The sequence below is a fragment of the Neopelma chrysocephalum genome, unplaced genomic scaffold, assembly GCF_003984885.1.
Source record: "Neopelma chrysocephalum unplaced genomic scaffold, ASM398488v2 Primary Assembly neopelma1_91, whole genome shotgun sequence".
Taxonomy (NCBI): domain Eukaryota; kingdom Metazoa; phylum Chordata; class Aves; order Passeriformes; family Pipridae; genus Neopelma; species Neopelma chrysocephalum.
Window position 1 is genome coordinate 6,680,816 of NW_020897753.1, and position 23,479 is coordinate 6,704,294.

General features: G+C 48.3%; 4 protein-coding genes and 1 long non-coding RNA gene across 8 annotated transcripts in view; 2 read left to right on the plus strand and 3 right to left on the minus strand.

The window, feature by feature from the left end:
- Positions 1 to 12,049, plus strand: part of ASB3 (ankyrin repeat and SOCS box containing 3) — a 13,147-nt gene extending 1,098 nt beyond the window's left edge. The window contains exons 1-10 of one of the 2 annotated variants that reach the window (XM_027693430.1): positions 3,629 to 3,720; positions 4,618 to 4,828; positions 5,114 to 5,272; positions 6,164 to 6,276; positions 6,646 to 6,781; positions 6,983 to 7,160; positions 8,427 to 8,624; positions 9,372 to 9,623; positions 10,618 to 10,751; positions 11,408 to 12,049. In XM_027693430.1, the coding sequence (XP_027549231.1) occupies positions 4,633 to 4,828; positions 5,114 to 5,272; positions 6,164 to 6,276; positions 6,646 to 6,781; positions 6,983 to 7,160; positions 8,427 to 8,624; positions 9,372 to 9,623; positions 10,618 to 10,751; positions 11,408 to 11,649 (1,608 nt within the window). In that variant the 5' untranslated portion in view covers positions 3,629 to 3,720; positions 4,618 to 4,632 and the 3' untranslated portion in view covers positions 11,650 to 12,049. Of the gene's footprint in view, positions 1 to 3,628; positions 3,721 to 4,617; positions 4,829 to 5,113; positions 5,273 to 6,163; positions 6,277 to 6,645; positions 6,782 to 6,982; positions 7,161 to 8,426; positions 8,625 to 9,371; positions 9,624 to 10,617; positions 10,752 to 11,407 lie in introns of those variants that run through there. The other variant, XM_027693429.1, reaches the window with a different exon arrangement.
- CHAC2 (ChaC cation transport regulator homolog 2) lies at positions 497 to 3,814 on the minus strand. Its single transcript, XM_027693431.1, has 3 exons — positions 3,637 to 3,814; positions 1,656 to 1,691; positions 497 to 903 (listed from the first exon to the last, which is right to left on the minus strand). Exons 1-3 carry the CDS (start codon positions 3,769 to 3,771, stop codon positions 520 to 522), a joined length of 555 nt encoding a protein of 184 aa, XP_027549232.1. The 5' UTR covers positions 3,772 to 3,814; the 3' UTR covers positions 497 to 519.
- Positions 11,882 to 14,353, minus strand: MALL (mal, T cell differentiation protein like). Its single transcript, XM_027693432.1, has 4 exons — positions 14,179 to 14,353; positions 12,963 to 13,130; positions 12,745 to 12,873; positions 11,882 to 12,402 (listed from the first exon to the last, which is right to left on the minus strand). Exons 1-4 carry the CDS (start codon positions 14,278 to 14,280, stop codon positions 12,340 to 12,342), a joined length of 462 nt encoding a protein of 153 aa, XP_027549233.1. The 5' UTR covers positions 14,281 to 14,353; the 3' UTR covers positions 11,882 to 12,339.
- Positions 14,354 to 15,947: 1,594 nt separating this feature from the next.
- The window catches only part of NPHP1 (nephrocystin 1), a 12,283-nt gene continuing 4,751 nt past the window's right edge, over positions 15,948 to 23,479 (minus strand). For 2 of the 3 annotated variants that reach the window (XM_027693428.1, XM_027693425.1), the window contains 10 exons: positions 23,169 to 23,297; positions 22,301 to 22,375; positions 21,928 to 22,038; positions 21,347 to 21,429; positions 20,283 to 20,359; positions 19,938 to 20,037; positions 19,436 to 19,548; positions 17,798 to 17,871; positions 17,647 to 17,691; positions 15,948 to 16,297 (listed from right to left, as the gene is read on the minus strand). In XM_027693428.1, coding sequence (XP_027549229.1) covers positions 16,013 to 16,297; positions 17,647 to 17,691; positions 17,798 to 17,871; positions 19,436 to 19,548; positions 19,938 to 20,037; positions 20,283 to 20,359; positions 21,347 to 21,429; positions 21,928 to 22,038; positions 22,301 to 22,375; positions 23,169 to 23,297 — 1,092 coding nt within the window. In that variant the 3' untranslated portion in view covers positions 15,948 to 16,012. The remainder of the gene's footprint in view (positions 16,298 to 17,646; positions 17,692 to 17,797; positions 17,872 to 19,435; positions 19,549 to 19,937; positions 20,038 to 20,282; positions 20,360 to 21,346; positions 21,430 to 21,927; positions 22,039 to 22,300; positions 22,376 to 23,168; positions 23,298 to 23,479) is intronic. The other variant, XM_027693427.1, reaches the window with a different exon arrangement.
- LOC113972400 lies at positions 17,965 to 21,322 on the plus strand. The gene is made up of 3 exons (XR_003535887.1): positions 17,965 to 18,791; positions 19,943 to 20,159; positions 21,133 to 21,322. It is a non-coding gene; the product is annotated as an uncharacterized LOC113972400 (long non-coding RNA).

The window sequence follows — 23,479 nt, forward strand, 5'->3', positions numbered from 1 at the left end:
AACTTCATTTCAGAGCAGCTGAACATTGATATAAATGCTCCACTATGCAAAATTTCTCTCTGTAGTAGCACTGTGGTCTTGAATCACAAGAAACCACCACTTAGATCTGTGGGACTTGTCTCTGAATGCTGATTTTAAAAATAAGCTATTTAGAATATGCTATTTAAAAATAATCTAAAGATTTTAGGCTAAACCTGAAATAATAATTAAAAAAAAATATATCTTTAAACAAAGAGAAGCTTAGTGAGATTCCCATGCAGATGTAGTCTTTGGATGAAAGGCTAAGCTACCAATCACACCTAAATCACATCTAAAACGTTTTCCCTGCTGAAACGAACGATTTTGGTAATTTTAATGACCGACCCCTATTCTGAACGCAGCGTTAATTAAAGATATGGTAGCACAGCACAGAGAAACGCTCCTCCCAGTTACAGAGCCACAAAATCCTCTGGAGAGGGAACCAGGTCGTTAGAGGGAGCGGGACGGAACCAGGTCGTTAGAGAGAGCGGGACGTGGCTTTTATAGACAGTTGGGGGTCTGGTGCTTTTTCAAGAGCTCCTTGACCAGCGTCTCCAGGGAGAAGAGGTGCTCGTCCACGTCCTCGGGGACGAGGCTGCGGATGGAGTTGGCGAGCTCGAAGAGGTACTCGGTGTTGCGGCCGCTGGGCCCGGCGGCGCCCAGGATCTGCCGCGCGATGTCCTCCAGCGGGGCGGGGCCCAGGTAGTTGGGGTTGTCGCGGGTGCCGATGTAGAGCTGCACCTCGAAGGGCTGCACCGACGGGTCCTTGGGGTAGAAGGTGACGCTGGTGGTCCTGTAGCCCCCCTTCTCCCTGAAGTCCAGGTGCGCCATCACCTCGCCCTCCTGCCCCGCCGGCAGCCGGTAGGCGACGCCCCACACGCAGCCCTGGCCGAAGGAGACCCAAACGGTGCTCAGTGTTTAGGCAGAACTCTCTCAAAGCAACTCATTTTCTGTGCTTTTGCAGTCTTGTGGCTGTTTCTTTGGAAGGGCTGCTTTATTTAGGCAGTTCATAGAATCAGAGAATCTCAGGAAAAGACCTCCAAGATCATAAAGTCCAGCCCTTGATCCAACCCCTCCGTGGTTCCCAGCCCATGGCACTGATGCCACATCCAGTCTGTCCTTAAACACCTCCAGCGATGGTGAATCCACCCCCTGCCTGTGCAGCCCATTCCAATGTCTGATCACTCTCTCTGGAAAGAATTCCTTCCTAATATCCAACCTAAACCTTCCCTGGCACAGCTTGAGACCGAACCCTCTTGTCCTACTGCTGGTTCCTTGTTCAACTGCAGGAGGTGATGCTGAAATTACAGCAGACTTGTCACATCACTTGATGTTTACATCAAATGATGTATGTTTACATCAAATTCTGCATCTTACAACTGGGTGGCCAAAGTGACTACTCCAGAAAATACTTTAAAATGTCCCTTTGGTAATAACAGACCCAAAGTACAACCAAGTTCTGAGTTTAGATTGATTATTTGAAACAATCAAGAGCCATTGGTGTAACTCCCAAGAAACACTAAGAGAACTTTTCCCTAAAGATAGTACAATTATTTGCTTGTAAAGAAGCAAAAATTAAGAGAGACTGGGAATACAACAGGACATTCTGGACACAGAGACAGACAGGAGTTCTGTACCTCAGCATCTTCAACCAGGGTCACAACTCTTCCAGGCTGAAATGTAAAAGAAGAAACCATAACTCAGTTAGAGGCTTTTACCCTGAATCATGAGCAAAACTAAAACACAGCGAGAAAAAAGCAATGAAGGGGAATGAAAGGCTCAGAGAAGTCATCCTGGACAATCCCAATAAGGTCTAGATCCAGTATAAATTTTCTTTATTATAGCTTTTGGTCTGTATTAGACTAACTTTGATAAATTGAATGTTAAATTCTGAGTGGACGGTGGCTGCAACACAGAAATTAAATGAAGGGCAGGTCAGAAATGGGGAGGGTTTCAATGTCCTTGCTTCATATGTGCTGTCCAGACTCAGTTCTATTCCAGTTTAAAACAGTGATTATTTATTAACAGTACAGTAACAGTGATAATTAACAGTTTCATTAATGTAAAACTGTCCTCGAGGAGCCCTTGGGGCCTCACTGGACAGAGGGAGAATACCTTGCAAATGGCTTCTTTTCCCCAAGAAGTTACTTCTTGTAGGAAGAGTAAGAAGCCAGTGTGTAAATACTGGGAATACAATAGTTGAAATTCCTTTTATAAAATTTTAGAACATAAACTCCTATGCTGAACTACATCTGCAGTTTAAAATCACTAATTTTGGCATCAAATGAGTTCTCCCCCAGCATGAGCCCTCTGGTCCTGATCTGACTGATAAAATAAGGCAACAAAACTACATGAACACCAAATGATTCCTATTTCCTGAGGAGAAATAGGTCTGTTCCCATGATTCATCCGAGATAACTTAGGTGTTCCTTTTGGAAAGTGTTTTCCGTAGCTATTAATACTTCCATAACTTGTGCCCTCAATACTGGTCAAGAAGATTTTTGTAAATTATGGATTGAAGAGACATGCTGGGGTGGAAAACAACTTTATCCTTACATAACTGCAGCCTAACTGCATTAAACTGCATCTAAATTAATTTGATTTAATACGAAGGGAGGTACTTAGAGGTTCTTGGTGTTCAGGTGGGTTGTGTGGTGGGAGAAGGATCTGTTTGCCTAGGGAAGGGCAGGGTATTTAGTGTATTGGTTCACAGAGTCCTTGGCTCACCTGGAACTACCCAAAACAAACAGTAAGGAACAAATAACTAGATACTTATTGATAGAGGGATTAATTACTGCTTGCACTACTGGGAGTAATTCTCTGACAATCTTTTTTACGTACAACTAAGGTGTGAGTTGCTGTATACTTTAAAGAACTGTTATTTCCTTGTTTTATTGCTGTTTTTTAACATGTATCAGGACTGAAGGAGCAGTGGTGGCTCAAGCCGTGTTATCTCTAAGCTCTGTGCGAGGTGTTTTATCGGGTTATTTACACCTAGATGAAACTTCCTTCCACGCCACACGCAGCGAGCTGTTATTTTAAAATAATCCTTAAGGCCACACACAGCAAGCTGTTATTTTAAAATAATCCTTAAGCTTTTTTTTTTCTGCAGGAGGAGCTCTTTTAAAGCCTTATTCCAGGTTTACGGTGTAGTTACTGGGTGCAGGTTACACTTTATCCTCACTCCCATTATGTCTGCGTGACATTGGGAATGCTCCCTTGGGAATTTCGGTTTCTTTTTCTTGCTGTTTTTTTTTTTTAATTTTATTTTCTCCTTTTCCAATCAGGTTTTAAATATTTCCTTATCCATGAATTTTGATCTGAGAGCGGAATAAGTTGAAATACAAGCGAGGAGGTTATTTGCCTTTTCCCACTCCCTGTGCACAGCCCGGCACCCGCCCCCGAGGGGTTTGCCCTCACCGAGGGGTTTCCCCCTCAGTTATCTGACAACCTCCAGAACAGATCTGGCCGTTCCCGAGCCCCTCTTTGCAGTCCCTTACGCTGTTTGTTGTGGGTTTTTTTGCAGTTGTCGGCGGTGCCCGTCCGGCGGCGGGCGGGGCCTGTGCCCGGCCCGGCGCTGAGGGGCCGCGCTCCCCCCGGGCCCCGGCAGCGGCTCACCTTGCCCGGCACCCCGCGGTGGTCGGTGCTGCCCTGCCAGAAGCGGCGGCTGAAGCCCCGGACGCGCCCCACCAGCTTCTCCTGGTAGGGGAAATCCACCTTCCAGATGAGGGAGCCGTAGCCGAACACCCACATGGCGGCCCGGCCCGGCGGGGCCTGCGCGCAGCCGCGGGGCGGCTCCGGGCGGGGGCACCGGCACCGCCGCCCGCCCGCTGCCCTCAGGGCCGCGCGGGGGGACGGGGCCGGGCCTGGCGCGGTCCCTGCCCGCCGGGGAGCCGCTTAGCCCCCTAAAAACCCGCCCGCAAATCCCCCAGATAACCACCTCCGCCCAGCAGCCACCCAAACCCCGCAACCACCTCCCACAAACCCACCGAACTACCTCCCCACAACCCCACTGACAATCCCCCTCAAACCCACCAAACCACCGTCCCCCAACCCCACAAACAACCTTGCCCCCCAAACCCCGCAGCCACCTCCCACAAACCCCACAACCACCCCCCCCAAGCCCACCACACTACCTCCCCACAACCCCACTGACAATCCCACTCAAACCCCTCAATCATCTCCCAACCAACCATCTCTCCCCCCCCAACCCCACAAACAACCTCGCCCCCAAACCCCACAACCACCTCCCACAAACCCCACAACCACCGCCCCCCAAACCCACCAAAATTTTTCCCCACAACCCCATTGACAATCCCCCTCAAAACCACCAAGTAACCATCTCCCAACCAACCATCTCCCCCACAACCCCACAACCAACCTTCTGCCAATCCCCACGACCAACCACCTTCTAAACAACCATCTCCCCCAACCCTACAATCTTCCCACAAACAACCACCTCCCAACCCCACAACCAACCACCCTCCAAACCCCACAAACCCGAACCGAATCCTCTGCAAAACAAACAAAAACCTCTCTTTTACATAGATCGTACCAACGTGCATCTCTTTTTTTTCCCCTCCTCTCTTCCTCCTGCAGGGTTCGATCCCAAGGATGGATTTCACGGAGGCCTATTCCGACCGGTGCTCGGCCGTGGGCCTGGCAGCCAGGGAAGGGAACGTTGAAATCCTGAGGAAATTAATTGCTCAGGGATACAGCATCGATGTCCCGGATAACAGGAGGTGGGTGCCCATCCACGAAGCGGCAGCACACAATTCCAGTGAGTGCCTGAGGCTGCTCATTCGTGCAGGTAAAGAGAACATAGTAAATAGTGTGGTTTTCTGCTCAATTACCCTGTCGTAGAAAATAGAAATGATGTGGATTTATCGTGTTCTTGCTTGTTTGGGGAGTTTCTGCGTGGTTTCGCAGCTGTGGTCAGGAGAAATTGGCAGGTTGTGGTTCACCAGTGACATTTGAAAGAGGCGCATTTCTGGGCCACACGTCTCAAATAACTCCCTTGTTCTCTCGAAATAACCGTATTTTGTACTTCACTGCTGAATATCCCGTTTTCCCCCCTCCTCATCCCTCCCTGCAGCCCCATCTGACGACTACATCCACTCGAGGACGTTTGAAGGGCTGTGTGCTCTGCACCTCTCGGCGCGTCACGGGGCCTTGGAATGTCTCCGTGTCCTCCTGGAAGCCGGGGCCGACCTCAACGATGTCACCACTGATGCCACCACCCCGCTCTTCCTAGGTCAGCTTTCCTGAAATCCCCAAAACAACCGAATTTAAATCCAGTTTCTGTTCCGTGTCCCATATATTTTTGTAGCCTAAATACCAGGCTTTAGACTCAGAGGTGGAGTGGCTCTGGAAATCCCCCTTTATATTTATGGATAAATCTGTTTCAGGCAGTGTTTTAAAACAAAACTGTCAAACCAAATTGGTTTGCTGCGTCACCTTTTCTTTGTTCCTAGCACAGGTACAGGATTCCCTATGGATGAGGCTGTTCCAAGTATTTTTGGTTTTATTTTAATTCCTCCCTACTTCTTACATGAAAAGACTAATTTTTGACATTCCTAGTTTAGTAATCAAGGTCCATCATTTTAGCATTTCTTCTCTGATTTATGTTTGACATAATTAAATGCTTTAAACGGTGAATCCTCAGGGTCTAACTCATCTGATTAAATGTGTTTATTGTTTTACCTCCATACCCAGGCAAACATCACAGGTCCTGTGTTACCTTTGTTTCCAAGTCTATTCCAAGATAGAGGGAATTTGGGCATCCCTGCAGTTCATTGTCTTCTGTGGAACTGTCTCCATGTTCCATGGGAAAGAGGGAGGAGAGAAACTTGCTTTTGTTATCCGTCTTAACACAGTGGAGGTGGAATTTCAACAAGTTTAACTGAAAACTTTGTGGCTAGTTCCCATTTTCCAACACGGTTTTGGGGTGCAAACACAAAAGACAGTAAAAACATATAAGGCAAATTGAAAAGAATTCTGATTATTGTGTCAGGAAGTTGGCAGTGAGACCTTTTGAGTTTTTCAGTGAGTTCTTAAATCCAAATATTTAAATTCTTTCTTTTGAAAGTTCTTTAATAATAATTATTTTTCCTTTCTTTTTTTTTTAATTACTGTTCTATTGAAGCTGTTGAAAATAAACACACAGAGGTCATAAAGTTTCTGCTCCAACACGGAGCAAATATTGAAGGTCCTCATTGTTGGTCTGGATGGAATTCTTTGCACCAAGCTTCTTTTCAGGTAACCTTTAAGCACTTCCTATAATTTCCATGTAACTGGTGTATTCTGAGTGATAATTTATTTGTTTAATTGCATTTTTATTGGATACATTTTCCTAACCAACCTAAGCAGTCATAAGGTTGTACTTACAAATATGTTGGCTTAATGGTGCTAATAAACTCATTTAATTACCATTTGTATTTATCACATAAATGAGCAAATGTGATAAATTAATTGAAACCTGTCTAATTTATTTGACCATTAATTATTCAATCCATCTTTAGAATATTGATATATTGTGTCTTATTTCAGTTTGGAATATGTGGGGGAAAACAGATTGTGTAATTTCCTTGCTTTTCCGTTGGTTGACAGCAAAAATACTTGTTTCAGGGTTCCACTGAGATAATGGAAATCCTGCTGGAGAAAGGGGCAAGCAAGAACTGCAGGGATGACTTTGGAATTACCCCCCTGTTTGTGGCTGCTCAGTATGGCCAGCTGGAGAGCTTGCGGCTGCTGGTGTCCCGTGGTAATAATGAGCCTTCATTTCCCTTTTTAAACCTTCATCACCTGTCACTAAACACAGTTTTAGTTCTGCTCTTGCATGTAATCTGAAATTTTAGGTTGGGTTTTTTCTTTCCTTATTGCCATGGAAAACTTGTTGAGTTTGGAGTCACTCCGGGGAAAAAGAATCACCGGTGACTGTGAATTTGGTTTTGTTTTGTGTCAGGTGCAGACCTCAACTGCCAGGCCAAGGACAGAGCCACCCCCCTGCTGATTGCTGCCCAGGAGGGACACTTGGAATGTGTGGAGCTGCTCTTGGCAGCAGGGGCAGACCCAAACCTCTACTGCAACGAGGACCAGTGGCAGTTACCGATTCACGCCGCGGCCGAAATGGGCCACGCAAAGTAGGTGGTGGGAAAGACATCCAGAAGATTCTGGTGACACAAATATAATCCTCAAAGAGGAAGTTTGGGGCCTAAAAGGAAGAAAAATGACTGTTCAAGCTGATTTGTGGTTTAGAAGTCTTAATTCTTTTCACATTTTAAATGTCTGTTAGTGGTCTCTTTCAGACTGACAGAGAGTAGGTTTAGATGGGATATTGGGAAAAAATCCTTCCCTGTGAGGGTGGGGAGGCCCTGGCACAGGTTGCCCAGAGAAGCTGTGGCTGCCCCATCCCTGGGAGTGTCCAAGGGCAGGTTGGAGGGGGCTTGGAGCAACCTGGGCTAGTGGAAAGTGTCCTTGCCCATGGCAGGAGGTGGAACTGGATCATCTTTAAGGTCCCTTCCAACCTCAACCATTCTTTGGTTCTATGATTTTTAATTCAGCATCTAACCTGGGTTTGATCCACATTCTAATGAGGTTAGAGGGTTTTCCACAGTGCTGAACCAGATACCAATTCACTTCATGGCCATATTATAAAATATAAATGACATGACTTTATACATGGCTTAAACAGCTGCTAATTAGAATTATATCCCTAACTAGTAAGTAGCAGAAGTAATTATGTGCAAATATTGAATTAGCTGAACCAGGCAGAAAAATCAAAGCCACAAAACAGTCCCTTTAACCCTTCCAGAAATGCATTTGTGGCTTTGGCCAGTTTGAGTGATACAAGTCAGTTCCACTGCAGGAAGCCAAGAGTGGAAGGAAGTTTCTGGAATAGCAGGACACTGGGGAGAAGGAGCTCTCAGGAACTCCATGAATTGCACATATATTAATGATGACACATAACTGGTCACCCCTAAGCAGCACCAGTAAGTTCCAGTAGCAAAGGAACTGGTGTTTGTCACTAATGTGATGTAGCCTGGAGCTGTGAGCTGTGAACAGAAGGATTTTTCTGCTCCACTAAATATCAATTTTATTTGCAACTCACATTTCCAGCTTGCTTCCAGACTTCAGAGAAGTCTGGATTTAATGTGCAGCTCTAAAAAGGATTGGGGGATAATAGGAAATAGCTGTCCCTGCTTTGGATTAAAACATTTATTTCCAGCCTAAATCCATGCCAAAGCACAGTGTTTGCCAAGGACCTGTGTATGGAGTTACAAAGGTTGTTCCATGCAAGCTCGGGAGTGAAAAATCAGGGTTTTCTTCCAAACCGTGTGAAAAATGGCTGTGTATTTAAAATGAATCACGGCACAAGATCAGAAACCAGTGGTTTGAAATCTTTGCAGGATCCTGGAGCTGCTGATCCCAGTTACTGACCGGATCTGTGACAGGGGCAAGGGCAAACTGAGCCCTGTGTATTCCGCCATATACGGAGGGGACGGGGCGTGTCTGGAGATGCTGCTCAAACAGGGCTTCAGCCCAGATGCTCAGGAGTGCCTTGACTTCGACTGCAGATCCCCCATGTGCATGATCTTCCAAAAAGAGTAAGGAAACCTCTTCTGTTTTGAAACTATTCATACTTAATCACCTTTTATTTAACTGACTTTACACGTGCGCTTTCCCTCCTTCCTCCCTCAGTTGTTGCCTGTCATTTAATATTTCTTCCAGAATTCAGTTTAGTTCCCCCTTTGCAGACACTCCTCCTTGGGAATCTTAATGCCAAGTCCTGCTGTGTGGCTCGTGTGCTGCATCAGGGAAAACATCTTCAATAAAGGCTTTAAAATCTTCTTTAAACCCAGATTCTGACAGAGCGTTTCATTTATGTGGATCAAAATTGATGGCTTAGGTGCTGCCTTTAAAATCATGAGGTTCATTAGTGGGGAATTTAGTCCATGGCATGCTCCTAGGAAGTTGTCTTTAAAAATCCTTGGATATTTTTTTTTCCCTTCTGTCCTGGTGTTGCTTAATAATAAATAATTTAGGAAGGGATGCAGAGCAGGTAATTACTTAAACGTCCTGTAAATGAGGCAGGTAACTATCACCACTTCCCTGAAGAAATGTGCCCTCTAATCATTAACTAAGCTAAAAAGCAGCACGCTAATTATCAGTCATAATCTCAGTCGTTATCACACCATTATCACGTCATCACCTTGTTGTGACGGATACCGACAGAAGGATTTTAGTGAAATGGTTTTATTTTTAAAACCAGAGCTCCCTGGATGCAAAAAGCGGGAGAGGCTTTCTGAGGGGAAAACTAACGGGATGCCCCTGTTCCTCCTCCCTATTCCCAGGTATTTTCACTTCATCGACGTCCTCCTGAAGTACGGGATCACCCTCCGGGCCGTCAACTTGGGCCACTGCCTGTGCCATAAGAAGTTCGCTTTGTTTCGGCGCTTCCTGAGGCTGGGCTGTTCCCTGCCCTCCGGGGAGGAATTACCGGATTTCATCCACTACAGCACCGCGGTGCACAAGGAATACAAGCAGTGGCTGCCCTCCCTGCTCCTGGCTGGCTTCGACCCCCTGAATTTCATGTGTGCCCTCTGGTGAGCAGAGCCCCTCTCCCCCCACACCGAGTACTAAATGCCACGGGCAAAGCTGGTTTCTAAGCTGGGCTTTCCCAGGATGGTCCTTGATAATCGGTTGCCACGCTCAGGAATGGGAGGGGCTGTGGAAAGTCTGAAATCAATCATTCACACGCCACATCTGGAGCCAGGACAAAAAATTCGGTGTAGGAAGAAAGCCAGACTGGAGGTTGCTTTGTCACTGCCCCAGAGAAAGGCATCACTGCCCAACTTCTATACAGAACATCTCTTAATAGCCCCCAAATGTAGCTCAGATTTTGCAGGTGTGTGTAAATACTGTGATACAGCAACGGTGAGAAGAATTTCCAATGGGAGAAATAGGTCAGGAGGGATGGGAAGCAAATGGGAAGTGAAGCCGGGCCAGGGCTGGGAGGAGAGGAAACGGATGCAGTTCAAGATTGTTAAACAAAACAATGTGGCAAAAGTTCCAGTCTGGGCTTTGTTGTTTTTTTTTTAATTTAAATTTTTCCACATACAAATAACGCCTTGGTGATGTTTTATATTTAATTGGGCACTACAGAATTCAACTTCTGTTTAAAGTTCTGAAATATTTGTATTTTCTGCTGGCTGCAGTAAACACCCTCCAGGGTTGCAACTCAGTGACTGAACAAATCTCACTGTCCTTGCATATCACACATGGTGCTTTTTGATATTTTATTTCCTAACCCACAAATACTTTTTATAGCAATTACTTCCTCTGTTTAAACACCCACTTTTTAATATAACACCTATCACACTGTCATCTAGAAAAATAACTTACTTTTGGAAAGAAACGGAGGGAAATAAAATTCCATTAGTAAAGACTTGTGCTGTAGAATTACTTGGGATTTCTCTGTAGTGGCTTAGGATGAAGGTTGTTAAGGATTTGTCAGAAAAGCTGTCTCTATGTTGTTCTCATTATTCTATTTATGCTGTTGTGTAAAATGGTATTTGAGGGGAGTTTTTGTCACGGCAGGATTTTCTCCGCGAGCGAAAACGTCCTTAACTTTGTCCTGGAGTTCCTGAACTGGAGCAGACTTCCTCGAGGTGTGGAGGAACACCTTTCCCAATACAAGGAGAAGTTCACCTGGACTCCCAAGAGCCACTTTGGTAAGCAGAAGAGGCAGGAGAAAAAAAGATATGACTTGGTTACGTTTCATTTTTTTAATTTGATTTGTATTTCCAGTGGAGTGTCTGTCCTGTTCTGTCCAAAGCTTTGGGCAGTAATTAAAATACAAACCGTACAAAAAATCAAATCTACTCAAAAATGTGGTCAGCTAAAATATTCAGTTGGTTGTCCAGGAATTGTTCAGAAAAGCAGCTTTAACACACAGGTGTGACCGAAAAATTGTGCTCAGGTGTCTGTTAGTGACTTCTTTCAAAGCAAATTCTTCTTTAAAAGATCTGTAATGATTTCTGAAATGTGTAGGTGATAATATTATTTAATAATCCTTCCTTTGGAATGTTTGAGGCCACAAGGATGTTTTTGGAGCTAAAAAAAAAACAGTTTATTTGGGGAAATTGAGATGAGGTTTCCTCTTCTTTTCCTTTGCTATTGGTAAATATATTTGTGTTGTAAGAGCATCCAGTAACTACAGAGGAAAAGGGAGCTGGGGGGGACCAGTGGGGGCAAAGGGAAGGGAACAGGAAGGGTTCAAGGACTGGCAAATCCCTTCACTCTGGAGAGCTCTGCTTGTGACCTGCCAGAGCCCGGGGGGGGATCCAGGAAATGGTGTCCCTGATTGACTCGGGGTTCAATTTTCCAGCCTTCATTCCGCCCCTGTCTCACCTGTGCCGGCTGGAGATCCGGTCCCTGCTGAGGAGCGAGCGGCTGCGCTCGGAACGCGCCATCCGGGAATTGCCGCTGCCGGTTTGCCTCCAGGAATACCTGCTCTACCTGGACGTGCTGCGGCTCAACGCTATCCCAGACCTGGAGGATCCCCCGGGGCAGGGAGAGCAGGCAGCTGAGGATGCAGGGAGGAGTGACACCAGTAGCACCAGTGCCTGAACTCTGCAGGTTTTGTAACGGGAATTAGGGGATGCGACTGTAAATACCTTGCTGTAAGAATTCTTTTCGAGCTGTAGTTTTATACTACGTCTATAACTTTGCTACCACTTCTATTGTTTAAGAAGCCTGTTGTAGCTTTCTAAGTGAACATTTTCTGTTTGTTTTTTTTTTTTTTTCTAACTCTGAGGGGGTAAAATGAGCTTGTTCAATGAACACAGCTTACAGAGTGGTCAAAATCTGTCAGTCGACACTTTATTCCAAATACAGCATTTACCAAATGGCACAATCTGACAGTCAGGGAACACAGTATTGCATCATTATTGCCAATTTGTGTGTTGGGGAGGAATGTAGCTGAACCAGAGAAAGGCAAATAACATAAGAAAGGAAATTGTTTGCTGAAGGAACAGTAGTTCTCTTTTTTTTCCCCTTCCCTTGGTCATCAATATTTGGCGGAATGTCGGAGCTGGAGGCTTGGAGTCCCTCCCCTTGCTCAGCCCGGGGCAAGGCAGGGAATGTCCCCACGGGCACCACTGTGTGCCAACAAAAATCCCTCCTCTGGTGAAGTGACAAAGGACCCTCCGTCCCCATGGCCGGGCAGGGACATCTCGGGGACATCTTGGGGAGCACCGCGGGGTCCCTCGCTGGGAAAGCCCTCATCCTGCGGAGGAGAAGCTGCTGGGAGCACTGGGATCACTGGTAGTAGATGCTGAAGGCATGGAGGATGTACAGGAAGGCCGTGAGGAAGGCGAAGAACTGCACGGGAGGAAGAAGAGCACAAGCTGGGGTGAGCCGGGAGAGTCCGACCCCACCTCCTCCCAGCGCCCTCAGGATGGGGAAGCCTCCCAACCTAGAGCTCTCCCCAAGCCTCAAAGAAGAGGCAAAGTTCCCAACTTTTCCCAGGAGCCAGCCCTGCAAGGTGGACCGTGGAAGCTCGTGCTGGCTGCGCAGCACAGCCGAGGTGAGGAGCTGAAGCTCCGCCCGGTGAGACGCTGCCGGGCTCGGGGTGGCTCTGCCACGGCTTTAATGTTTGCTGCTGCCTCTCCTGGGGGAAATTGTGGTTCTCCAGCCTGCCCAGGGTGCCCTGGGCCCTCTCACCGAGGCAGCACTGTTGAGATGGTAGTAGAGCGGCGAGTTGGGGCCGGACTCAGAGTTGATGGTGGCGTTGGCCTGCAGGACAGCGGCGCTCATGTAGAGGATGGCCGTGGCACCGTGGTACAAACTGTCCTGCAAAGCAAGGCTCGGGTGAGTGCTCCCTCTAGGGCCGGGGTGAACCCTCCCTGCCCACAGCCGCCGGCGTCCCGGCCCCTCCTTACCAGCACTTTCCAGTTCTCGCTGTTCCTGTGGAAGCCCAGGAGGTAGCTGAGGAGGAGCAGCAGGGAGATGAGGCAGGAGGTGAGGGACACGTACATCACCCATCCCTGCAGCAGCGGGAGGGACACGGAGGTAGCGGCGACGAGGATCCACACCCAGGTCCCGCAGAGCTGCCGGGGACAAACAGGCGCCTCGGGTGAGCACGGGAGGAGGGAAAATTCCTTCCCTCCAAGTCCCTCCTGGGCTGGCCCCAGCAGCCAGCGGAAGCCCTGCATCCTTCCCAGAGCATCCCGGCACCACAGTTTCCTTGAACACTCATGGGAAGTGAGTGTTCCTACCACAGGGAGAGGTTTGCTGCTGCCTTCCACACAAGGAAGTGTCTCACCCTGAGGCATTCGGTGCTTGAGCAGAAAATTGGGCTTTTATCTGGGAAAGGTGAACGGCCACAGCTTCACCTGGCCCTGCCCCGCTCGTTAATTCCCAGGGCTTGAAATCCAGCCCGAGGAGGCCTCCTCACAGCTCCCAGCACCACCCCCGAGCCAGTAGCTCGCTCTGGACCCACCCAAAAGGTTTACTGTGCACAAACAGCACCAGGGGTTTGTGGGGATGAGCCCGTGCTGCCCTGTGCCATCCCAGCTCCGGTGGGTGAAGCCTGGAATTGCTGCCCAGGGGAGCTGAGCCCACTGGCACAGCAGGGATTGTGCCTGTGGAGCAGCAGGGTGTGAGTCTCCAGCCCAGTGTCAAAGTACACCAGCTATATTATTGCAGCCAGTCACACTGGGTGCCCTCTGGACCCACGAGCACTTGAAAGAATCGTGGAATGTCACACATCAGAAGACGCCCAATTGCCTTCAACCCCTGGGAAGACTCGATACGGGATAGACACAGACAGACTTGATACAGAGAGCGAAATTCCCTTGGTTTTCAAGCAGTTTCTAGGTGCTAACAAGAGCTGCTTGTGCCCTGAGGAGCCAGCAGCTCTTCAGCCTCTCCCAGCCCTACGGCAGCCGGTGACCCTGGGATGGAGCTGGAGTGTACCTCGTCCTCAAGCCGTTCCAAAAAACCCCAGCACAAAGATGCACCTTTGTGCATCCAGCCCAGGCTCAAAGACAAGGTGTTACTTCCCACGACCGCTGTCTCCGGGATCATTTGGGGGCTGCTCCCGGGATTTTAGCCACGAGCCGGGTGCCGTAACGCAGCGGAGCTCGGGATACTCACGATCTCGGGCAGGATGAAGGCGTAGGGGATGGTTTTGAAGACGGCGGGTCCGGAGGGCAGGACGGGCTGCGTGGAGGCCGTGGAGGGACCCACCGAGGCCATGTCTCCTCAGCTGACACCGGGATCACTCGGCTCACACTCGCCTGCACCGGGTTTTAAGGGACACACCCGCGGGACGTAATCACAGGAACCAGCCCAGGCTGGCACCGCGCCGGCCCGGGAGCCCTCCCGGGAGCCCTCGGCACCCGCCCGGCTCCACACACCCCTCTGCCAGGGCTGGGAGGGCAGCGGGACCCCGGCCCTGCCACGCCGTCAGTTCAAGGTCGTTGCCCAGAGGGGAGAGGAGAAAACTTCCTACGTACCGGGGGGCAGAAATGTTTCCTGCAAACAGTCGCTGTCCTTGGCACGCTTCCAAGCCTGAAATATTTTCCCTTCCAGTGTTGTTGCCTCCTCCCCTTTCTGTTCAGGTTTCTGCTCCGTGTTCACGTCAGACCCCTCCACGCCCTGCAGGCACATCCAGCCTTCCAAAAGCGGCTGGCAGATGATTTTGACAGGCAGCGCTCTGGAACAAGCCGGGAGGGTTTGCCCCTGCGCTCCCAAGTGCCCTGAAAGGTTTGAGAGAGAGTTGCTGGGATTTCTGCATCCCGACGGATGCACTTTGGATTCGGGAGGCGCTCACTGCTTCATCCAGCAGACTCTGCCTCGCCCCAGAACTCCCTGATGGCTGATGGGATGAAAGGCTGAAGGTGACCCAGAGGGGACAGAATGACCTCACTGACTGGGGCAATGTGCTGCAGCAGGAGGACACTGTCCCAGTAAGATATCCCATCTGTGTTAGGAGAGCCAGGTGATGCCCCAGGAACTGCCAAGCCTTGTGTGACACAGACCAAAGATCAAATCCATGTTTCCTGTCTGAGCCCTTCCTAGGCCGGGGGAAGTGCTCTGTGGCATTCCTGGAGGCTCCAGGGCACAGGTGCTCCCGTGGGAGCTGCTCTGGGGCTCCGGGCGCTGTGCTCGGAAGATCTTGTTTTAAATCATTTCCCACCTGGCAAAACTGCCTGGCCTGGGCTTGAGTCCATGACTCAGTGCCCCATCAGGCACAGTGGCAATGTCCCCATCACGCTGCAGGAAGCATCCAGATGCTCCAGCACTAAAGGGAAACCGGATTAGTAACTTCCCCCTGGGAAGGGGCAGCACACGGAGCCTGTGGTGCTCAGAGAAAAGCAGCCGGCACAGGGGTCACCACGGAGGGAGCCATCCCAGGGGAGCCAGTGCCCTGAATTCCCACCAGCTGTTAGGTGTGTTAGGTCAGGCACATTCCTGTGAATGGCTCAGCCTTCTCCTGAGTAGGGCAGAAAGGCAGGCAAACAGTCTAAAAATGGAGGAACCTGCTGTCCACGGGTTGGGCAAGAGAAGATATTTTCCCCTCACCTGGCTGCCCTTGCTCAGCAGCATTCTTAAGGATCTCTGCTGTTCCCCTTCCCTGCTCCCGTCCTGCTGGGGGACAGGGACAAAGAGCCTTTTGTTCACCCTGATTAAAACAACACTGGACATTAATTGGAAGAAGCTGCAGGAGAGGAGGAAAGTGCTGAGAAGTGGAGCCTCAGCTTCAGCAAAATACAGCACTTGAAGTGGCTACAACAGGTTGTGACAGACAAGCAGAGCCTTGTCCAACGTTTGTCAAAAATTGAAGTTACACTGATAAAATAATTCCACTCTCTCCTCTCCTAAAATGTAAATGTGTTAAAACACTCATTACAATTCAATAGTACGGTCCCTTTGGTAAGAATTTATTTGTGTTGTTACCCTGTCCTCAGAGAGGCTGAATTGTTCTTTAATCCATTAATTCTCCAGGATTTTTCCTCCCTTCTCCTAAGAAATCATAAGCCAGCTCTGAGATGTCAAAGGCTTTGTGGGTGGTTTCTGAGGACAGCAGGTACTGCAGAGCGCCGTCGTTCTCCCGGCTCTTCCTCAAGAAGTCATGGATCGCCTTCCAGCGGGACATTTCTGCCTCCTCCTCAGCCCACTTGTAGCTGGGGAGGAACGTGGACTGGAGGAGAGGGAAGACGGAGTCGTGGTACACCAGGACAAACACAGACTTCAGGAATTCTTGATCTCTCTGCAGAGAAGAAAATACTTTAGTGCAAACTCGTGGTGCTGCCAAGCACTTCTCCAAATTATCGTGCACAGGGAGAAGACCCAACCAAAAAAAAAAGTAACCCCCAGTACCAGGATAACAACGGGAAGAGATTTGACCTTCCTAAACAAATATCCATTATCTTGGATAAGCCTAAAGAATACAAACCATAGATCAACAGATCTGCTCTCCAAAGCCCTGCCAGTGCTCCCACAAACCACGGGCACCGAGATTTGCTTGTGGGGTATTTATATCCCTTCCTAAAACTAGTGCCACATCCTCCCTGCCCTGGAAACCCAAACTCTGCTCATATTCCCGAGGCGGAGAGAAGGAGAACCGGGAGCTCTGATCCCGCGCTCCTCGGAGCAGGAGGTGAGGCTGCCCCTGGGTGCTCCGGGGTGAGAATTATGTGTTCCCCTGTGGAGGCCAGGCTGGAAAACCCAGAGGCTTAAGGATCAGCCTGGTGAATTATCAAACACACGGGAAGGATCCCAGGGAAAACTCCTGGAGCACACGGAGCGTTCCAGAGCCGCGAGGGCCGTGCCCGGCATCGAGCACTTCACGGCTCAGCAGGAGATGTGGCAGCTCAAGAGTCACAGAGCCATGAGGGGTGAGCACCCTGCAGGCAGCAGTCCTGCCCTGGGAGGGGCACATGCCAGTCAGGTAAAACTGGCTGGTTGTGGGATCCCGGGGAGTCACCGATTCCGTGAGCAGCTCACCTCTCCTTTTGGATGAATGGCCCTGAAAAAGCCACTCTGACTCAAGGGTTTGTGTAAACAGGGGGCAATCCTTGGGCACGGGGAATGAAACATCCCACTGCTGCTCCCAGGAAGTCCTGGATGGAGAGAGCCAGTGGTTTTCCCATGGAGTTCCCTGCAGCTGCTCTCTGGGCAGAGGACAGGAGGTAGGGAAGGGTGAGCCGGGTGACAGCCGGGTCAGTTCTCCAGCTGCCTCCTCACCAAAACGTGGGATTAGAACTGTCTGGGGTGGGGAGATGGGAGGAATCTGGAGGTCTTTTCCCAGGCAAAGAAGAGCTCAGAGGCTGGAGGAGGGCAGATGATTTTGTGGGCATACACAGCCTCTTTTGTATCCATGGAAGTAACAGGTTCCCCACCAACAACACCGAGACGAAAAGTTACAAGTTAATTTAATTATCCTCCTCCTCCTGGTTTACTGTTATAAATCAGAGTAAGAAGTGTTAAGAACTCTGTTTAACACGTCTCTATTTTTTAAGTAAGTGAGAGGAAAAGCTGAGCAGCAATAACACTGACAGGGAGCAGCTAGTTCAGACTCCACTGAATATATGGAAAGAAAACCCCATAGTTTGTTACCTTCTCAGTCCTCTTCAACGTTCTTTCTCTGTCTGCCCAAGCACTCTAAAAATGAAATGTAAAATCAGACCAAGGCTGTGGAGAACTTTATCTTTTCACAGGACAAGAACACCCTCCAGTTTTGTCTGGAAATCCCGACAGGGCAACGTACCCGAAGCGCATCCATCAGGTCTGGCTGATCCACGAGCTGAGGGAAAGTTGCTAAAACAGGATTACAGATTAAGTCTGAAACAGAAAACAAACACATTCACAAGGCTAAGTACAGAGCACATCCAGGTACTCAGCACATCCCCTCCTCTCGGATTATTCCAATCCTGAGGGCAGGGAAGGCAGGAGAGCTCCCTAACAACTGAGTTCTCTGACTGTAGCCAGCTCTCAGTGGCTGGGAGACATTTATACCAGGAGAGCAGACACACAAAAACCAGCTCCTGGTTTACTGGGAGCACCAGCAAAGCATATATTCCTTTTAAATATTCCTCATTGACCTGCCTGAGGGGTTTTCCCTCATTCCTGCACCTGCCTTTTGTTACACACAGCTGCAGCTGTGCTGCTTGGTTGGGATGTTATGGATAAACACACTTGGGTTCTACCTCAACCTGGTGTGTCTTGTGTGGCATTTTAAGAGAACCAGGTAGCAAGTGGCACAGAGAATTTACCAAATGGGGTAAATCCCGCTGCACAGGGGTCCTGGTGCTTTTTGGGCTGGCCCCCATGAGAAAGTGCTCTGCTCCTGTCCTTATTTTCATTAATGAGGTTGTGGGTAAGATTACAAGTGACAGAGGGCAGAATTTTGGTTGAAGTCTTTCCTTTCTCTTGTGAGTTCAAATGTTTAATATACACTGTTGTTTCTTCCTCTTGAAAGCTGATGGAAAGTTTAGTAAACACGCAGCTTTTACTAAACCAAAACATTTAAAGGCTGCAGGCCAGAACTGATGCCTCCTGTGAGACAGAACAGGCATTTTAAACTGCCTGTTTCTGAAGTGATGGGTGATTTTGTAATAACAGAAATCTTCCTTAGTGCCACACTGCCAGAAGAACTTCTGAAACACCTCTCAATCATCTCAAATGAGTTCTGGATCCAAAGGGGTGCAATTTAATCCCAGGAGAGCCTGACCTGCTGTGCCAAGTTATGAAGATCAAATCAGGTGAGTGTGGCAGTTCTCACCTGGTCTTTAAAACTAAGCACTTCAGTTTCTCTCTGTGAGTTTATTAATTAAAGCATTAATTAATTAAAGGGTCTGGCTTTCACCTACTGAAATCAGTATGGGCAGGATGTATATTAAAGCTGAAGAAAATCAGGAAGGGAGTTAAGCACCTCTGACAGATGAACCTGTGATTCAGGTGCTTAAGTATGATAAAGATTCTGAGTTAAAAATGTCAGCAACTGCACAAGGAAATTTATTTGCATAGGAACAGATGATTCATAATTCAGTCTGGAGAAGAGAAAACACAAGAAAATCACTTTCAGTACCAATATATGTACTACCAACTGTAGTACAGTTAAGAAATGTAAATTTTCCATATTTCAAATGGATTTTAAAATGGGGAAGGCTACAAACTATTATTAATTTTGTTGAATAAGGTACAGAGTTGCAAAATCAGGGCAAGCCCCTGAGTGCTAAAACCAGAACTCTTCCACTTCTGTCTCTCCCTGCGTTAGTCAGTGAGTAAATAGTAATTAAAAAATAAAAATAAAGAGGGTGATTTACCTCAGTGACAAAAACACCTCAAGAGAGATGAACAGAGAGGGTGATTCTCTGGAAGAACCTGAGCTTCCTTTGGTTCTCACCTGTGCTTTGCACGCTCGTCCTGTCCCTCAGGAGGGCGTCTCCGAGGATTTGCCGATAAAACGCCAAGAGAGGGACGTGGCTCGTGCTCCCAATTAACGTTTCTGGCAGAAAACTGTTGGGCAAATAAAGAACAGCAGCTGAGACTTTACTGAAAACTGCTCCTGCAGAGCATCATCCACCAAAACCTGAGGGAAAGGACAGCTCCATGGAGGTTGTTTATTCATGGCACCTCCATGAATCCATCACCGCTTCCCTGATACAGCTCCAAGGGCCCAACTCCTGCTGTTGCAGTTTTCCATCTTATCCAAACTTAAAGACCTTATTTCCAACAAAATAACCCCAACATCAAACAGACATGGAGTGCAACATGCAGATGACACAACCCTCGGGTTTTTCCATAGGGTTTTCCATGGGAGGGGAACACTGATCTCTGGGACCATCCCAGGCTACCTGGAATTCTTTCTCATTTTGTACTTACTTCAGGATGTCTTTTGTACTTACTTCAGGACCTCTCTGGCCTGCACACTCGGTGCCCTCAGCTTCACCAGCAGCACAGGCTGTTTCCTGAGTGCCATGAACTGATGGAAAACCCCAGCACCTGCTGCAGGAACAAACCCCCCCGGGATGGAATCAGCCAGGTGGGAAGAACGGCCGGAATTACATCCCAAAAAACCTCATGGGAACTCTTTGCCACCCAGCACTCCACAGCCAAGGGAAGTGCAGGTAAAGGAATCATGAAATTATATGCAAAATGAGAACACACCAGCCCAAAGCAGGCTGTTGTAGAAGAGGCACAGCATCTGCCACGGCGTTTTATTTAAATCACATTTAGGAGAAACCACACACCTCTTCTTGATATTGAAGGGTCCACCTCGACACCTCTCTCGTAGGGAGTTCCACCACTCAGCAGCAGCTCGTGCATCCTGTCAGAAAAGAGCAGCACAGTCAAAATGAAAACATTTAAGGGCATGTGAGAACAGCACAACCACTTTCTGAGAAAGGAAAAACCCGCTCTCTCAAAACCTGACACATCCCTCCACGTCATAACCAGTGTTTTGGATGCAGTGACTGCACCCAACTCAGCAGCCAAACCCCAGGTGATAAATTTGAAACCTGTGTTATACTGGGAAGTGAATTATCTGGGGAACTTCTTGTATTGGGAAGTTAATTATTTTTAAAGCAACCAGCAGCATTGATTCTTTTCCACAGCTCCAATGTTTTTCTTGTATGAAATTTAGCAATTGTTTCACTGAAATGTTTCTTGAGGAGTCATCACTGCAATGTTTTAGACCTTCCATATGTGAAATTCCTTAAAGAATAACGTAATCTCAGTTCTCTCGAAGCAGGCATGAAATTTAATGTGTAGATACCACATTTAACTTAATGACATAGTAAAACAAAATCAGAAATGGGATTTAGAAGAGATTTAGAGACTTAGAGAACAGTGGGTATTTTTTTTTGCCCTGTAATTCAGATAAATTCAGAATATATATATATCTACCTACCAATATTTGCTAAAAAAACAAGTCTTGCAAGCCTAAGCTATTTGTAAATGGACAGAAAGCTTTTCTACACTTAACAAAATAGGAAGTTGTACACTTTATTATTCTTTTAGATCAGTGGGCCCAGAAACTAATCATAAATCAGCTGAAAAATACAAGTTTGTTCACACTCTCCAACTCTCATCTGATTGCAGGTCTTGGAAACCAGTCTCCTAATTTTTACCTGGGAAAGGGATAAGCAGCAAAGTGCACCCACAAAGAAGAGGCAGAACCCCAGAGGACTGGTGTGGATGAGCCCTGCCCCAGCAGTGTGTAAGAATGGGAGGTGAATTTTACTCACAGTGTAAAACAGGTGTATGGACACAGGGATGTGAGTACAGACAGAGCAGGAAAACGTGTCAAACTCACTTGGAAGGGACAGGAATCCCATTGGAAGTGAAAAGCTTCAGGAATGCCCAGCCACAGCTCAGCTCTCCCCTTACACCTGTTGACTAGAAAAGAAGAGAAGCATCAGTGCTTTCAGCAGTTAATTATAATCACCCCATCAAAATCGTTGTGGTGACCCCCCCTTTTCCTCTTTCACCCCTGTGTGTTGAAAATCACAACCTGCCTTCCCTCAGGGCAGTTTTTCTGGCCTTTGCCATCTCTTGTGCTAGAACCTGTTGTACTTCTTAGCAGCACATCCCAGATGGGCAGGCTGTATCTGGGCAAACTGGAGTTAGAAACCACTGTTCGTTCATGCTGTTGGAACAGTTAAAATTTTAGTTTCCAAACTGTACATCAGCCTGAAACAAATCACAGAGAGGGAAAACCTGCAGGAGCGAAGAGAGAACTGGTGTTTGGAACAAGTTATTTCAGTGTCACTACAGGTCTGCTCATGGCCATTAGTCAGAAAGCTTTTATTCTCTAGTTAGGGGTATTGTCTGCCCATAGAATCCCTCTATAAACCTGCACTTGGAGGGGTTTATGCTGCACCTTCCCACACTCACATTGCACGTGTAAGCGATGCCGAGCTCAAATAATATCCCAATGTCTGATGACAGGGAGTTGGACCTGACAAAGCAGTCACCATCCAGCAAGCTGGGTAAGAGGCCCATCACCTGAGAGAGAGAGGGAGGGGAAACAAAGAAGTTAATGTGACTGTTTGAAACAAATCTTTATTTTTAAAGGCCACCAGGCACATCCCTCACTCACACAAGACCTCAGACCCAATCCCACTGCAGATAAAAATGAGAAGAGAACCAGTTTCAGTCTAAACCTTATTGTTTTTCTTTCCATGGGGCACAGCTGTGCCACCAAAGAACTCTTTAGAGACAAGCAAGAAGCTTGAATAACTAGTTATTCAGTAGCTGTGTCACCTACCCTTGGAGAAAAGGTCCATGTCTGAGGATTTTTAGGCAGCCACGTGGCCCTCACCGTGTGGATGTTACTCAGCACCTAAACATGACAGTGGGGGGGGAAAAAGCTAAGGCAGGTTTTTCTGGAAAGCTCTGCTGCTGAAAGAAAGTGCAGATCATCCCAGATTAATCTAACAATGCACACAGCAAAGACAACTGGAAGAAAACTGCTGGATGTGGGTATAAAAAGCTGCTCTGTGCATACACAAAAAGGGGCAGAGGATTGAGGGCAGGGGGGAATCTGACCCTGACCTGGAAGAGAGATCAGCCCAAATCCACTCATCCCCACAGACACCAAAGAGCCACGAGGCACAAGGGCAGGTGGGGGGACCGAAATTGTGGGCTCAGAGAAACTCCTGGCCCCTCCCAGGGCAGCCCAGCCCAGCCCTCAGCCCCAGGGGCAGGGTGTGACTGTCACTGTGTGAGTCAGGAGCAGCTCCCCGGGGCACCTCACGCTGCTCCAGGGGAGGAGAGGGCAGGGCAAGGGCACTTTGGGACTGCCCCTGACTTACTGTGGGATGGAAGCAGCAATGGGGAGAAACCAAGGCAGAAAAAGGGAGGGCTGGAGGTGCTCTGTGGAGTAACAAGGGTGGGACACGGGGTAAGTGTGCAGGTTTGGCCACGCCTGGTGCCTGTCAGTGCGGTCTGTCCTGTTTGCTCATTAAACCCATTCAGAACTGTTTTTTCTGGGTGGATAGGCTCAAACCAGAGCAATCTGAGCGTGAGTTGTGTGAGTGAGACAACTGCAGGAGCTGGCTACCAGAGAACCCAAAGATCCTGGGAGCTCCACAGCCCCTCAGGTCACCCCTGGCACGGAAAGAGCCGTCGCTCACCCGCGTGCCGTCGAACAGGCAGAGCCGGACGTGCCTGCTCAGCACCTGCACGCTGGCTCCTGGCACAGGGATCATCTTGCAGCTGCACAAACTCACCACCTGGGACACTCTGGTGGCTCTGGGATGGATCTGGAATACAGCACAAGGAAGGGTTAAACCTCCAGGGCCCCCCTGCCCGTGGTTTTGTGTTTCGTGACTGAGTGAGGTGCGATTCTCCCAACCACAAACCCTGCGCAGTGTGAGCAGCAAAACTCCTTCATGAGCCTTTAGTTCTCCCCTGAGGAGATTGCTACAGGTGTTTTAGTGGGACA